Source organism: Primulina eburnea, chromosome 12 (genome assembly GCF_022965805.1).
Source record: "Primulina eburnea isolate SZY01 chromosome 12, ASM2296580v1, whole genome shotgun sequence".
NCBI classification, from domain to species: Eukaryota; Viridiplantae; Streptophyta; class Magnoliopsida; order Lamiales; family Gesneriaceae; genus Primulina; species Primulina eburnea.
The window spans coordinates 6468147-6482899 of NC_133112.1; the positions used below are offsets into that span (position 1 = coordinate 6468147).

General features: G+C 35.5%; 2 protein-coding genes across 3 annotated transcripts; one reads left to right on the forward strand and one right to left on the reverse strand.

The window, feature by feature from the left end:
• The first annotated feature begins 4833 nt into the window (after positions 1-4833).
• LOC140807531 (pentatricopeptide repeat-containing protein At2g22410, mitochondrial-like) lies at positions 4834-7322 on the forward strand. The gene has a single exon (XM_073164425.1). The coding sequence runs from the start codon at positions 4867-4869 to the stop codon at positions 6859-6861; it is 1995 nt and encodes a 664-aa protein (XP_073020526.1). The 5' UTR covers positions 4834-4866; the 3' UTR covers positions 6862-7322.
• Positions 7323-7493: 171 nt separating this feature from the next.
• LOC140807532 (uncharacterized) lies at positions 7494-10015 on the reverse strand. 2 transcript variants are annotated; one of them, XM_073164427.1, is made up of 3 exons: positions 9282-10015; positions 8411-8656; positions 7494-8324 (listed from the first exon to the last, which is right to left on the reverse strand). In XM_073164427.1, exons 1-3 carry the CDS (start codon positions 9328-9330, stop codon positions 7648-7650), a joined length of 972 nt encoding a protein of 323 aa, XP_073020528.1. In that variant the 5' UTR covers positions 9331-10015; the 3' UTR covers positions 7494-7647. The 2 variants fall into 2 exon arrangements, with proteins under 2 accessions (XP_073020528.1, XP_073020527.1); XM_073164426.1 differs by having other exon boundaries at positions 8411-8665.
• Positions 10016-14753: the final 4738 nt, after the last annotated feature.

A 14753-nucleotide genomic window follows, 5' to 3' on the forward strand; every position in this document is an offset into this window, starting at 1 on the left:
CCATGTATCCTGCCTCTGTTGTAGATAACGTCACAACTGTCTGCAGTTTTGAAACCCAGCTTACTGCTCCTCCTGCAAGCATAAACACATAACCTGTAGTATATTTCCTCTTATCAGAATCACCTGCATAATCTGAATCGACATAGCCCCTGAGTGTAAAATTTGATCCTCCATAACATAATGCATCATTCGAGGTACCCTTAATATATCTAAGGATCCTCTTAACAGTGCTCCAATGCTCTCTTCCAGGATTCGCCATATACCGACTAACTGCTCCAACTGCTTGAGAAATGTCCGGTCTTGTACAGATCATGACAAACATCAAACGTCCCACTGCTGATGCATACCGTACTCGAGAAATCTCCATCCTCTCTGCTTCACTGATAGGACACATCTCGGAGGATAACTTGAAGTTAACAGGAAGAGGGGTCGAGATTGGCTTACTATCTTGCATGTTGAAGCGTTGCAAGATTTTCTTCAAATAATTTTTCTGGGAAAGCCAAATCTTTCTGTTACTTCTGTCTCGGTAAACTTGCATCCCTAGAATCTTGTTTGCTGGTCCCAAGTCCTTCATATCAAATTCCCTAGCCAACTGTGCCTTCAATCCTTGGACCTGATCTTTGTTGGGGCCTGCTACCAACATGTCGTCCACATACAACAGCAAAATAATATAATCATCACCAGACCTCTTGAAATACGTACAAGGGTCTGCACTCAGTCTGTTGTATCCAAAGCTCATGATATTGGAATCAAATCTCTTGTACCAACACCTCGGTGCCTGTTTGAGACCTTACAGAGATTTCTTTAACATGCAAACCAAGTTCTCTTTGCCTTTTTCTGCAAAAACTTCTGGCTGGAGCATATAAATTTCTTCTTCAAGATCTCCATGAAGAAATGCTGTTTTCACATCTAGCTGTTCTAGATGTAGGTCAAACACCGCACACAATGCCAACACTACTCTGACTGTTGTAAGCCGAACCACAGGAGAAAATATCTCATTGAAGTCAATACGTTCTTTCTGAGCATACTCTTTTACCACCAATCTAGCACGATACCGCTCCACTTGGTTATTGCCATCTCGCTTGATCTTATAGACCCATCTGTTACAAAGGGCTTTCCTCCCTCGTGGTAGTGTAACAAGATCCCAAGTTTTATTCCTGTCTAATGCCTCCAACTCTTCTTGCATTGTTATCATCCACAAGGATACATCCGAGCTTTGAGTAGCCTCGTGGAAACTCGATGGCTCACCATCCTCTGATAATAGACAATATGTAATGTTGCTTTCAGTGACATAATCTGAAAGCCAACCTGGTGGTCTTCTGTCTCGAGTTGACTGCCTCACATTGGAAACCTCAGACTCAACATGTGTTTGTTCTTCGTGCTCTGGTACTGCTTCACAAGAAACTTGACCTTCATCCGTCTTATTTTCCACCTGAAAAATAGTAGTTTCTGAATTCGGTGTGCCTTTGTCTCCCTTTACTTTATCTTCCTCAAAGATAACATCCCTGCTGATGACAAGATTGTGAACCGTAGGATCCCACAAGCGAAACCCCTTTACTCCATCAGCATATCCCAAGAAGATATATTTTCTGGATTTCGAATCCAACTTTGATCTTTCTTGCTCATTGTACAGAACGTACACAGGACTTCTAAATGTATGCAAATGAGAATAATCTGTCGGCTTCCTGGTCCACATCTCCATCGGAGTCTTCAGATCAATCGCCACTGAAGGAGAACGGTTGATAATATAACAAGCGGTTTTGACTGCTTCTGCCCAAAATGACTTTTCAAGACCTGCAGTCCTCAACATAGCTCTTGTTCTGTCCAACCATGTCCTGTTCATCCGCTCCGCCACTCCATTCTGTTGAGGTGTGTAAGCTGCCGTGAACTGTCTCTTGATGCCCTCATGTTGACAAAATGCATCAAACTCGTCACTGGTATATTCTCCTCCATTGTCAGTCCTCATACACTTGATTTTCTTTTCTGAATCAAGTTCAACCCGCGCTTTGAAATCTTTGAAGACTTGGAAAACATCTGATTTCTTCTTGATTGGATACACCCAACATCTCCTAGAGAAATCATCAATGAACGAGACAAAATATCTCGCTCCTCCTAGGGATACAACCGGTGCTTTCCAAACATCCGAATGAATCAGCTCCAATATGCTTTTGCTCCTGGCAGTAGAAGTGCCAAATTTTAATCTGTGTTGTTTACTGGTAACACAATGCTCACAAAAAGGTAGTGACACTTTTGTAATTCCCGGCAGCAGCTTCCGTTCTGAAAGAATTTTCAACCCTCGTTCTGACATATGCCCGAGCTTTCTATGCCATAACATTGTTAATTCTTCTCCTGAACCATTTGATGCAACAGCTAGTTCTGCCTCTTTGTGTGTTTCTCCCAAAAGAACATACAGATTTGCAGCAACCTTTTCCGCCTTCATAACCACAAGCGCGCCATTTACAATTTTCATGATCCCGTTCTCGATCCGAGTTTTGCACCCGATGTCATCCAATTGCCCCAAGGACAAAAAATTTTTCGTCAGTCTCTTCACATGTCTTACCTCCTACATAGTACGAATGGTGCCATCAAACATTTTAATTTTGATAGTACCGACCCCAGCGATTTCCAAGGCATGATCATTTCCCATGAATACAGATCCTCATGAGATTGGTTCATAATGATCAAACCATTCTCTCCGAGACGTCATGTGCCACGTCGCTCCTGAATCCATAATCCATGTATCACAAAATTTGTGTCTGCCTTCTACAACAGTTGTTGCTTAGCTGAATAATATTTCACCACTGCCTAAAGCACTGGCCACATTTCCTTGAAAACTTTTTTCAATACTCGTACACTCTTTCTTGAAGTGCCCTTTACCGCCACATTTAAAGCAGTAAATATTTTTTCTTCTTACTTCTTGACTTTGATCTACCTCGTCTTTGGCTCCCACTGGAGTCACGGTCCATAAATCTTCCTCTTATCATCGGCAACGCCTCTGCCTGCTTCGAGGTTACCAACCTATCTTCCTTATTCTTGCGCCGGCTTTCTTCTCCGAGAACCGCAGTTAAGACATCGTCGAATATTAGAAAACCCATAAGAATATTGTTAGTAATGTTGATGATAAGTTGATCATATGAATCTGGTAGACTTTGAAGTAGAAGTTCCGCACGTTCATTTTCCCCTATTTTATGCCCCATGGAATTGAGTTGGGCAAATAGGGTATTTAGTGTGTTGATATGGTCGGTGATCGATGAGAATTCCGCCATCCGAAGAGTATAAAGCATTCTCTTTAGGAAAATCATGTTGTGTAGAGACTTGACCTCGTACATCTTTGTCAGAGTATCCCAGATAACTTTGGCTGTTTTTATCTCAGAGATACTTGACAAAACTTCGTCTGCTATTACCAAATGTAAATTGGCAACGACATTTTCATTCATCGCATTCCATTTTCCATCATTTGTAATCTCCACCGGTCTATCTCCAATAGCCGCCAAGCAATTCTCCTTTCTTAAAACTGCTTGTATCTTTATTTTCCACAGCATAAAATTGCTTCCATTGAACTTTGCTATCTCGTACCTTCTCGCCATTATGTCTACAACAATTTTAGTAGACCGGACAAAATAATCTCGCCTTAAATAAAAAATCTCAAAAAATCTTTTCTGATGTGGAAGATCAGTCTAGGCTGCAACCACAGAGCATACTCAGAATTTTAAGAAATTTTAAACCAATGCTCTGATACCACTTGTTGGTCCCACGTTTTTAATGCATGTATTGACTGGTCCCCCTCATTTATTTGCCGACACAGTCTAGACGTGAGAAGAAAAACAAGAAAGAGTGAGGTTGAAGTTATACTTACACAGAGACAGCAGGAGGAAAAAGAATCTAGTGAGAAAGTTGAGGAGATGGAGGGGAATTGAGAAAGGGTTTAAAATTGGGGCAAATTAGGGAATGGCCAATCATTTGGGAAATGTGGAGTAACTTTCTAGGAGAGGTGTGCAGGAGACGATCAAAATCGAAAGGTTGACGTTGGCGGCGGCAGTAGAATTCGGGATTGGAGAGTAGAGCGGTCCGCGAGCGGAGGCCGGAGCTCCATCTCTGCATCATCTCGTCTCTTCTCGCGGCCGGAGATTTTGGGGCCAAAACGGCTAAAAACAAAAGTGGTTTTCCAAGCTGAAGTTGATTTAGCTTGTGCAAAAATTCTTATATACAAAAATTTGTGTAAGATGGTTTCATGGGTCGTATTTTGTAAGATGAATATCTTATTTGGGTCATCCGTGAAAAAATATTATTTTTTATGCTAAGAGTATTATTTTTTATTGTGAATATCGGTAAGGTTGACCTATTTCACACATAAAAATTCGTGAGACTGTCTCACAAGAGACCTACTCATCCTTATATGACTAATTATGTAAATAAATAGGAAATTTGAAAAGTTAATTTTGATAGCATGGTATTCGAGTTGAGGATGAGTCGAGCATTCTATGGTTTTAAGTTGGTTAATAAAACAGTTGTGTATTTGAACAGAAATATTTGTTGAATTTGAATTTCACATCTAATTCTTTTTTATATTAGACTTTTTTGTGATACGGTGTTTTATATTTATAATTATAAGATATGTCGATTTAATCTATATAATAAAAAATAATATTTGTGAGATAGATTTTTTATCCGGCTTTATTTATGAAAAAGGTTTTGTAATTAGTAAATTTTAAATTTAATATAGTGAATTCCAAATTTTTTAGTTCATGGATTCATTTAAATCTAATCATTTAATTTTTCTCTCAAATCAAATATTCCATTCAAAACGTAAGAACAATAATAATAATAAATGAAGATTCCACCGGAGATACATGATCTGCGCTGCACATGAAACTACTTCGTCTGCCTTCAGCGAAACAAATTTTCCCGGTACAAACGTTTGCCAACTTCTCCTCGGACTCCAAGAAATGGAATTCAACTCCAAACCCGAACCTCAAAATCACAAACCCAACTCTCCTTCTCATAGAATCCTGCAATTCCATGTCCCAAGCAAAGCAAATTCAAGCTCAAATGACACGCACTGCCATGTTTTTTCACCTCTTTCCTGTCAGCAGACTCTTATCTTTTGTTGCCCTGGACGAAAATGGCGACTTCCGTTACGCAAATGCCCTCTTTTCGCAGATTCTTGAGCCTAACGCGTATGTTTGGAATACTGTTATCAGGGGTTGTGTAAAAAATGGGTTCCATGAAATGGGTTTCCGTTACTTCGTGAGAATGGTTAGAGAATGTGTGGAGATGGATAAAAGAAGCTATGTTTTTGGGCTGAAAGCTTGTGGGGGTTTGGAAGATTTTAGAGTGGGACATTCAGTGCATTGTAGGATTTGGAAAGTCGGATCTGCGAGAGATGTGATTATTAAAAATGGTTTGATTCACTTTTATTGTGAGAGTGGAAGTTTAGTTGTTTCAGATAAGATTTTTCGTGAGAGTGAAGAAATGGATGTGGTTTCTTGGACTACTATGATAAATGGAAACGTGATAAATGGATTGGCTGATGAAGCCTTGAAATTGTTTGACGAAATGTGTCGAAGTGGAGTGGATCCTAATGAGGTGACAATGGTGACTGTCTTCTCAGCATGTGCCAGGAAGGGGGATTTGAGGGTTGCGGAGCGGATTCATGCGTTTGCGGAAAAGAAAGGAGTGAGATTTAGTTTGAATGTGATGAATGCTGCATTAGATATGTACGCTAAGTGTGGGGGATTAGCAAAGGCTAGAGAGATTTTCGATAACATGGAAGTCAAGGACGTGTTTTCGTGGACTAGTATGGTTAATGGACTTGGGAAAAGTGGGGATGTCGAGTTGGCTCGTGAGTTTTTTGATAAGATGCCTAAGAGGAATGTAATTTCGTGGAATGCAATGATAGCTGGTTACTCGCAAAACAATAAGCCTATGGAGGCTTTGGGACTGTATGATGTAATGGAGAGACAAGGATTGAATCCCATGGAGAGTACTTTGGTTTCTGTGCTCTCAGCTTGTGCTCAATCCGGTTATATGGACATAGGCAAGCGGATTCATGATAACTATGTTAAGCAAAAACGAATTCCATTAACTGTAATACTAGGTAATGCATTTATTGATATGTATGCTAAGTGTGGGAACATTGACATTGCCAGGGAGATCTTTGATGCAATGAGAGAGAGAGACTTGGTGTCTTATAACTCAATGATTGTCGCTTATGCATCTCATGGTCATGCAAATAAGGCTCTCGATCTTTTTGAAAGTATGATAAATTTGGGATTCAAGCCTGATGATATCACATTTGTCGGTCTCTTGTCAGCTTGTGCTCATGGTGGATTAGTCAAGAAAGGTTGGGGTTATTTTCAGGACATGGAGTTGTATGGTTTAGTTCCTGCTATGGAACATTATGCTTGTGTGATCGATTTATTTTGCAGAGTTGGGCTCTTGGATGAGGCTCGTGAGTTGATAAGATTGATGCCTCTGGAACCAGATGAAGCTATCTGGGGGGCAGTTTTGAACGGTTGTAGAATGCATGGAAATGTCGAGTTAGGGAAGTTTGCTGCGGAAAAGCTGATGAATTTGGATCCAAAAGATAGTGGCATCTATGCACTTTTAGCAAGCTTATGTGCTAACAAGAGTAAATGGAGTGATGTAAGGATGACTAGAAGTATGATGAGAGATAAAGGTGTTAAGAAGACCCGAGGGTCTAGTTCCATAGAGGTTGAAGGCGAGTTTCATGAGTTTCTAGTAGGGGATCAATCACATCCTGAATCCAAAGCCATTTACGAAGTTCTTCAGGAAGTTCTGTTCTTTTCAAAGTCAGACGATTATACATCATGTACTGGCAATATTGATGCATGTCTTTGAAATCACGCTTGGGAGGCAAGATCATGCAACAAGACGAAGAAACATTTTTTTTGTAGTTTGCTCAAATTTGTGGTCTACAAATAATCATTGGACTAGGAAAGCTGGTATCAATTGTGGATCATGTTAGAACCAAGCAGAGAAGTTTCTTCACCTCACCTCAGATTGGTACCATGTTGAGACAGCATGAAGTCTTGACAAGTCTTGCGCCTTAGAAGTATTTTGGTAACAGCATTCTATATTTAGCAAGGCATTTTTGAAGAGCATGAATGTGCCAGCTTGGATGTTTTTGCATGTTGAGATCCTCATGATTATGGAAGTATGCTCAATAGACAAGATACTTTTGTTTGAATGTTATATTTAATCTTGATGTACTTGAACAGTCTTCGGTACATGGGATTGGAGTTTTTCAACATAGACAATTTCAAGAAATTATACCATGGAATTAAATACCCGTCATTTTTCATATTTGCATTTAGATGAATGACCGTGTACTAATGACACAACTCACATGAACATGCAAGGGCCTACTGAGTAGCTGATGGTCGCCCCCTCTCAATCCAAATCTTGGGTTCCCCCCTCCTCCCTTCTATACACATGGAACAAGAGATTGAACAACTATGAAACAGAAGATCTGGACTAAGACACTGATTAAAAAAGTAAATAGTTTAAACATGATCCTAGAAAAGCAAGAACGAAATAGCAAACTGAGGCAACTTTCAGAGACAAAACATGAAGTTAGCTACAATCTATTCAGTTCTGACTTGATACTAAAGTATAGGTTTTCGCTCAAGATCGTACCTTACCAACTGCTTTGAGTATCTTACCAAATATATATTCCACAGGAACACAAGCTCTGGTCAATACTACCTCTGCTTTCTTGGAATGATATGGATTCTTCGGTAGCTTCTCTCGCTTGTTTCGCACATTCTTGGAGATGGTATAAAAATGGGAATTCGTGACATAACATACAGGTGTCCTCCTACAAGTTCTCCAAACAAGTCCATGAAATCTACTGCTCCCTCTGTCGTAAAAAGGAAGAAAAGTATTGCAACTGTCACTTAATATTCCAACTTCAAGAGGATATCCTAGGATTGGTTTGCCATTCCCATGACTCGTTAAACAAACAAATGGGACATGTTCTTCTCGAAAGCTAGCTTGAACAGTCAAATGCACATCGAATAACACTGTCTCCATTATGTCAGTCATGTGCCTGCCGGTGTCTTCCATAAGAGCAACAGTAGAAGATCCAGCAAGTTTTCCCTCCTCAAATTCCACCTTTTCCCCAGTTTGTGTGTCAAATTCATCTGTATTTTGATCTTCCCGATCTGCATTTATATTCAGTGCGTCATTGATATCAAGCTCTATATTTTTCGAAAAGACATTCTTCTTTCCACAGGGTAAAACAAATGGTCTTCTGTTTAAATCAAAAGCTTTCAACTTTGTCTTCTTTTCCTTCAGATCACCTATCATTTGTCGGCATGTACACAATCAGATAACCAAATTGCATTGGTTTTCTTACATTAAAAAAGAAAGAAACAATAAATTTTACTTGAATCTTGGGTTGTTTCAATGATCCATGGATCTTCAAAATCAGCAGCAAAAGAATCATATTTTGCTGAAATTGAAGAAGCTTTGTCATCAGCTATACCGGGATTGTTATCCATCTTGAACAAGTAGGGCTGAACACCAAGTAATTCAGGATGAACATCTGAGCTCTCCAAGTTACTTTTATCATCAGGCAAGTATAGACATCTGCTCCTCTTTTTTCCAACACTTGTTCCACGCCATACTTCACCTGTTGAAACTGTAGTTACACCACTTTAATACAGGCAGTGATAATTTTTTTTAGCAAGAGAATAGTTCATTTTGGCTTTAAAAATCACCAATACCCATCCATCTGCTCTCGGCTACAAATGTAGGAATATACTGAACTGATTTAAATCATAAAATTATGTTGCTTGCACAGCTGTACTTCCCTTTATTAGCCTCCATTTGGATTGAAGGACTTCATCTAAACAATGGATTTGAAAGTTCAGATTTAAAATTACTCCAATAATTGAGATCTGAAATGTCTTGGTTTTGTTGAAAAATGTTTTAAAAGTGAAGATGAATTTTGAATACATTAAAAATTAGCCAAATAATTTGAGTGAATGTGCATTAAAAATTTGAAATCCAAATCCATCAAAAGGTAGCCATACAGCTTCCAAAACTCACACAAGAATGCTAATCTTTTAGAAAAAATGATCTGAAAAAATAACTCTGAAAAATAGGACACCAAGTTAATGATCTACGTCTCATTTTGCTGCACAAATTACATTGAAAGAGAAGCATTTGTACAAAACAAAACATGGTGTGATGGTACATCGAGAAAGCAAAAACATCTTCTCTCAGACAATTTTTAGGTTGAAATGGCCAAATACCTGCATATTCGAGTTCATTTCCAGGTTGTTCTCCCACAAAAGCTTCCATTGCAAGAAACTACAGTGATGAGTCAGGTTCTTTTGTAAAGTCACCAATCTCGCTGCATTTGAATCCTTTCACAATCTCTCAAGTTCTCGAATGCACAACAATCCCGGGAAATTGAAGGGCGTGTGTTTTGAACCAAACAAAACAAACGGAGTCTTGTCCTAGAGCTATGCGGATGACAAACACCGACAAGAACAAACAATCAACTAGAGTGGTTTTAACTTAGTTGCAAGAAATTGAAACCATATACTTATGTTTCTTTCAAGCCATCAAGCAGTAATGCAGCATAAGCACACGTTGATTAAAAAAATCCCAGTAACGGCAACATTATGAGTAAATTCTCTGCTGACCCAAAGATACTTTTACGAAAATACAAAAACTGAAGCAAGAAACTTAAAAGTTGCGACTGTAAATACTGAAATGAACAGCGAAGAGATCTGAATGTCATTATCACACAGTATTGCAAAGAATAATTTTATCAATGGAAGAATCAGGCATTTACAACAAGAAAAACTCAAAAACCAGAGAACCCAACAAATAAAATAACACAAGCTTGAAGAATCCCGATATTCTCGTCACCAGCCGCATACTTGAGAAAATTTCTTAAACACCAAGATTGTCACACTCATGCACAAAGATTCAAATTAATCAAACCCACAAAAAATACACTAAGAACACAGTAACACAAGCCAGTAAGATGCGAGAGCTGAGATTTAAGCGGACAAATACAGTCTGAAAGTGCGATTTTCTTGGATGCTTATGCTTTCTTTCCTACGCTATTCCTTTTGTTTAAGATTTTTTCGCTCTCTTTTGCGATATGATCCCACATTCAACACACTCACAAGCTTTTTTTTCTCTTTTTCATGGTTTTGCAGAGACTGTAAGCAATGGGGCGCTTCGCTACCTGTTTTTTGAAGGTACGAACCGCTGTGTCATTGTCCTTTCCAATGTTCCCTTTTTTATGTTGCAAAAACCAAAATCATTAGCTTCAAATATTTTGTATGTTTTCTATAAGACAGTTTTTGCGTTTCTTTGACCTTAAATTGTGTGTGGTTTAGGTATATGTTGGAAAATGGTTGCCAAAAATTAAGGCAAAGTTGGAATCTAAAATTTATTCATACATAAAAAAAAAATGAATGCTACTCTATAAAGAAATAATAGTTATTTTGTGAGACGGTCTTATGAATCTTTATCTGTGAAACAGGTCAATCATATCGATATTCACACTAAAAAGTAATACTCTTACCATAAAAAATATTATTTTTCCATGGATGACCTAAATAAGATAACAGTCTCATAAAACACGATCTGTGAGACTGTCTCACACAAGTTTTTGCCATAAAGAAATTGAATACACATTATGTTCATTTATTGAATGTCATCAAATGCATGGTCTAAAGCAATATTAAATTAAAATAAATGAAAATATAATTTGAAAAAATTATTTAATAAATTATTTAAAATTATTCTATCTATTTGTTAGAAAATGGGTGTGGAAAATTATTATTCTCTTCGTCTCAATTATATAGTTTGTTTTGTTTTTCACACATATTAAGAATGTAATTAGGAAAACAAAATATACATGCAAATTTCCTAATAGACCATTATTTAATGATATTGAGAATACAAGTTATACTCACCAACAATGAAAGTTGAACACAATTATCTACACTATCTATTTTATTAAAGTTATGACATGTTGAAACAGCCGGTCAAGAACACCAAAATATCTATATTTATTTTTGCCCCACCATTATGAAAAAATTTATCAAAATTGTTTTCTATCAAAATTGCAGTATAAATACTCACAATTTCTTATAATTACATTTTGATTCTCATTTAAATATAAATCAAATAAATTATAAAAAATATTGTACGTTGCGTGCATCAATATTAAAAGAGTTTATTAAATGTGAAAAGTGAATTATATTTTGGGGACACATGAAAAAGGGAACGTGAATTATATAATTGGAATCGAGAGAGTATAAGTTTTTTTGTCTTTGTATTTGGTCATTGCTTTGTATTGTGATGTTAGAGGAACCATATTTATTGTATAAGCGTGATGAAATGTTAGAAAGTTCGAGTACTAAACAAATCATTCATCTAAGAGCCATGATCTAAACTGTATTGTCAATTATTAGCTATTAAAACAGTCAAGAGAATTAATTAACGGATAAATATTCAAAAATAAAAATAAAAATCAGATATATAATGGATAACTAAAGTTTTAATATTGAGAAAAAATGTGAGGGAAAAAATATTCTATACAAATAACAATTTCTTTTATGTTTTTCATTGATGTAGTGGAAAATATATGATTGTAGAAAAATGTGGTTCATAACATATTATAAGATTTATATCATTTTTTGGAGTTTTAAATAGTTCTTAAGTTTAGTATATGTAATAGATGGTTTGGAAATAAAACATAAGAAGGTTTCGGTCGAATTGTGATTTGAGAAAGGAAAGAGAGTATTCTTGTCTTGCAAAGTTATATGTCAATAGTAGGTCTCTTATTATATGGTCTCACGTATCTTTATTTGTGAAAAGAGTCAACCATACTGATATTCAGTAATACTTTTAGCATAAAAAATAATAATTTTTCATGGATGACCCAAATAAGAGATTCGTCTGACAAAATACGACTCGTGAGACCTTCTCATACAAATTTTTACCATATGTCAAACATATAGACTTACATAACATTTTATACTCGGTTTTGATGGGATATTAATGAGCTCCAAGTTCAGGTGGAAGTCCTACTTCAGAAATAGATTTGGCTTAGGACTCTCCAAGGCCATGGGCCTAGGACCAATCTTTGGTCCATCGTGGGCTTATCATAATCACGATCGACGATACGATCACATATCGCATGAATTTAAACAGCTCGTCATGATGATATAATGTCTAAAAATTTGACCCCCTAAACTTGATTATGGTAATTGCCAGTTTTGGAACACTTTCACGCCATTTTGGTGGTTGCACTCTCTAGACTGTTTTAGTAGTAGTGTTATATCTCAAAATTTCCTGAAATTGAATATGCTTATAAACATTTTTATAAGCTAAACATTCTATCATATCGAACATCTATCGCCAAATTCAATTATTTGTATTTGATTATCTCGACAGGATAAGAAAACCAAAACTCGTGCGACCATTAATGATTCAAGGATATAAATAGCTGTGAGCTCGTAATTATTTGTGATTCAGAACAGTGTTTGTCACTTATGCGACCTCGCTCTAATTAGTCACATTCTATATATCAATTCCTTGATGATAAGAACATCAGAACTCTTTTTCGATTGATTCATCGAATCATGATAAGAGAGTCTAGTAGCATCACCCAATGATTCTTTATGTATCATTTATAATGACCGCAATAACCAATCAATTATGATTAAGGTATAATAAAGTACTTTCATCACATATATCTCGATCAAATACAATTTTTTCATTAGTTTAATCACAATAGTTCACTTCAAATTAGGCATTAGACATTAGTTTATCAAATAACAACTATAATGGTTATGCTACAAAAAAATTATATAATGAAGAAAATAAAAATTAATAATAGAATTGTTTTGTATAATTTTGGGTTATATTTTTTCATTCGAAAAACATTTCAAGTCCATTAAATATTTTTATATAAATTTAATTTTTTTTTCATATTGTTCCAAGAACTTCTTGTTTTACTTGGTATTCATTCTGTTTTTTCATTCATCAAATCGCCTTATTGTTGTTATGTTCTTTTAACAGTTCATATGCAACGACTTGCAATTATGATGGAGGAGTGGGTCTCATGTGAGACCGTCTCACGGATATTAATCTGTGAGACGAGTCAACCCTACTCATATTCACAATAAAAAATAATATTCTTAACATAAAAAATAATACTTTTTCCCGTCTCACAAAAATTTTTGCCATGATGGAGAATAGAATTGTGCCCAAATCCATTTGGAAACTATTATGTGAAAAGTCATACAACACCAAATCCAATTGGAATGGAGAAAACAACAAAAAATCGATATAGACTTGCTAACAAATAATTTTTTTATGTTATCATTTCAGTAACAAGAATTCATTGTAATACAATATATATAATAAAAAATAATGATGAATAGGACATATTTTCTCTGCATATAATTTTACTTTTTATTAAATTTTTAAAAAAAGGTTCAACGTGCTTCCATACGCAATACACGTGTTATTTACTAGTATATACAAAAAAAAAAATTAAAAATCCGAAATTTGAATTGTGAAATCAAGTCCTGTTGCTGTAAAAAAAATTGTATTACATAGACTAAGGGTGTTCATCGGTCAGTACGGTTCGATTTTCGGTTTTTTATTTCGTTTTTTTCGGTTTTCGGTTTTAGAAATATATAATCTGAATCCGAATTATTTTTCTTCGGTTCGGTTTTCTACCAAAACAGTTCGATTATTTCGGTCGGTTATTTCGGTTTTGATATAATTACATAAATTAATAATATAAATATATTATAAAATATAATATATTAACTTTCTATATGTTTTTTTAGTAAAATATTTAAATAGAAGGTCTAAATTAATTAAACAAACAACAATCAACTAAAAATTATTCAAAATAGTTTTTCATTCACTAAATATCATATCAAAATATATAATATAAATAAAAATATTAAAAAAATTATTAATTTAATGAAATTTCGGTTCTTTCGGTTTTTTCGGTTTTTACCATATATAATCCAAAACTGAACCAAACAAACTTCGGTTTCAACATTTATATCCGAATTACAAAATTCGGCTTTTGGTTCGGTTCGGTGTTCGGTTTTTTCGATTTGGATTTTCGATTTTTTCTTTTTTATCCGAAGTTTGAACACCCCAGACTAAAATTTATTCATGATGTAATTTGTTTAGGTTTCGCTTATTGTTTTATGAGAAAATAGTAATTTCGGCCTCATATACTTTGTCTTTGTCTCATATGGTTGCTATGGATGTTTATTTTATTTACAATTTTGATTATTTATCTTACATAATTCTGAGAGAGTCAAACATGAGATTAATATTAATACTTTCGAAATAATTTATCAAAATTTGAAAGATAAAAGACGAAAACTCAATTTTAATGACATAAAATACCAAAATCATTAATAGATAAATAACAAAAATTACAATTTTGACTTAATTTTTTTCCCCTTGTTTCATTATTCCTCCGGAGATCAGGTTGATACACGTAACCACAATTAGAGGTGCACTCGGATTGCAGTTGGGGAGGAGCACAGTCAGTTTTAACTTTTAAAATGGTAAAAAAATGGATAAGGTGAATGGTGAAAGTATTAGCCAGTAATTCAGAGTAACTCAGATTATGTAAAAACCAAAATAAGGGAAAGAAAAAATCCATATGTTTATGTACAAGAATCTGAATACATAATGGGCAAACTCAAATTTGAAGG

What these genes read in the sequence shown, in the direction of transcription:
- LOC140807531 (XM_073164425.1), top strand. Translation starts at nt 4,867, where the DNA reads ATGAAACTACTTCGTCTGCCTTCAGCGAAACAAATTTTCCCGGTACAA.
- LOC140807532 (XM_073164426.1), bottom strand. Translation starts at nt 9,330, where the DNA reads ATGGAAGCTTTTGTGGGAGAACAACCTGGAAATGAACTCGAATATGCA. An exon ending in AAATGAACTCGAATATGCAG is followed by an intron (nt 8,666 to 9,281) that starts GTATTTGGCCAT and finishes GTGTAACTACAG; the next exon opens with TTTCAACAGGTGAAGTATGG. An exon ending in TGAAACAACCCAAGATTCAA is followed by an intron (nt 8,325 to 8,410) that starts GTAAAATTTATT and finishes GACAAATGATAG; the next exon opens with GTGATCTGAAGGAAAAGAAG.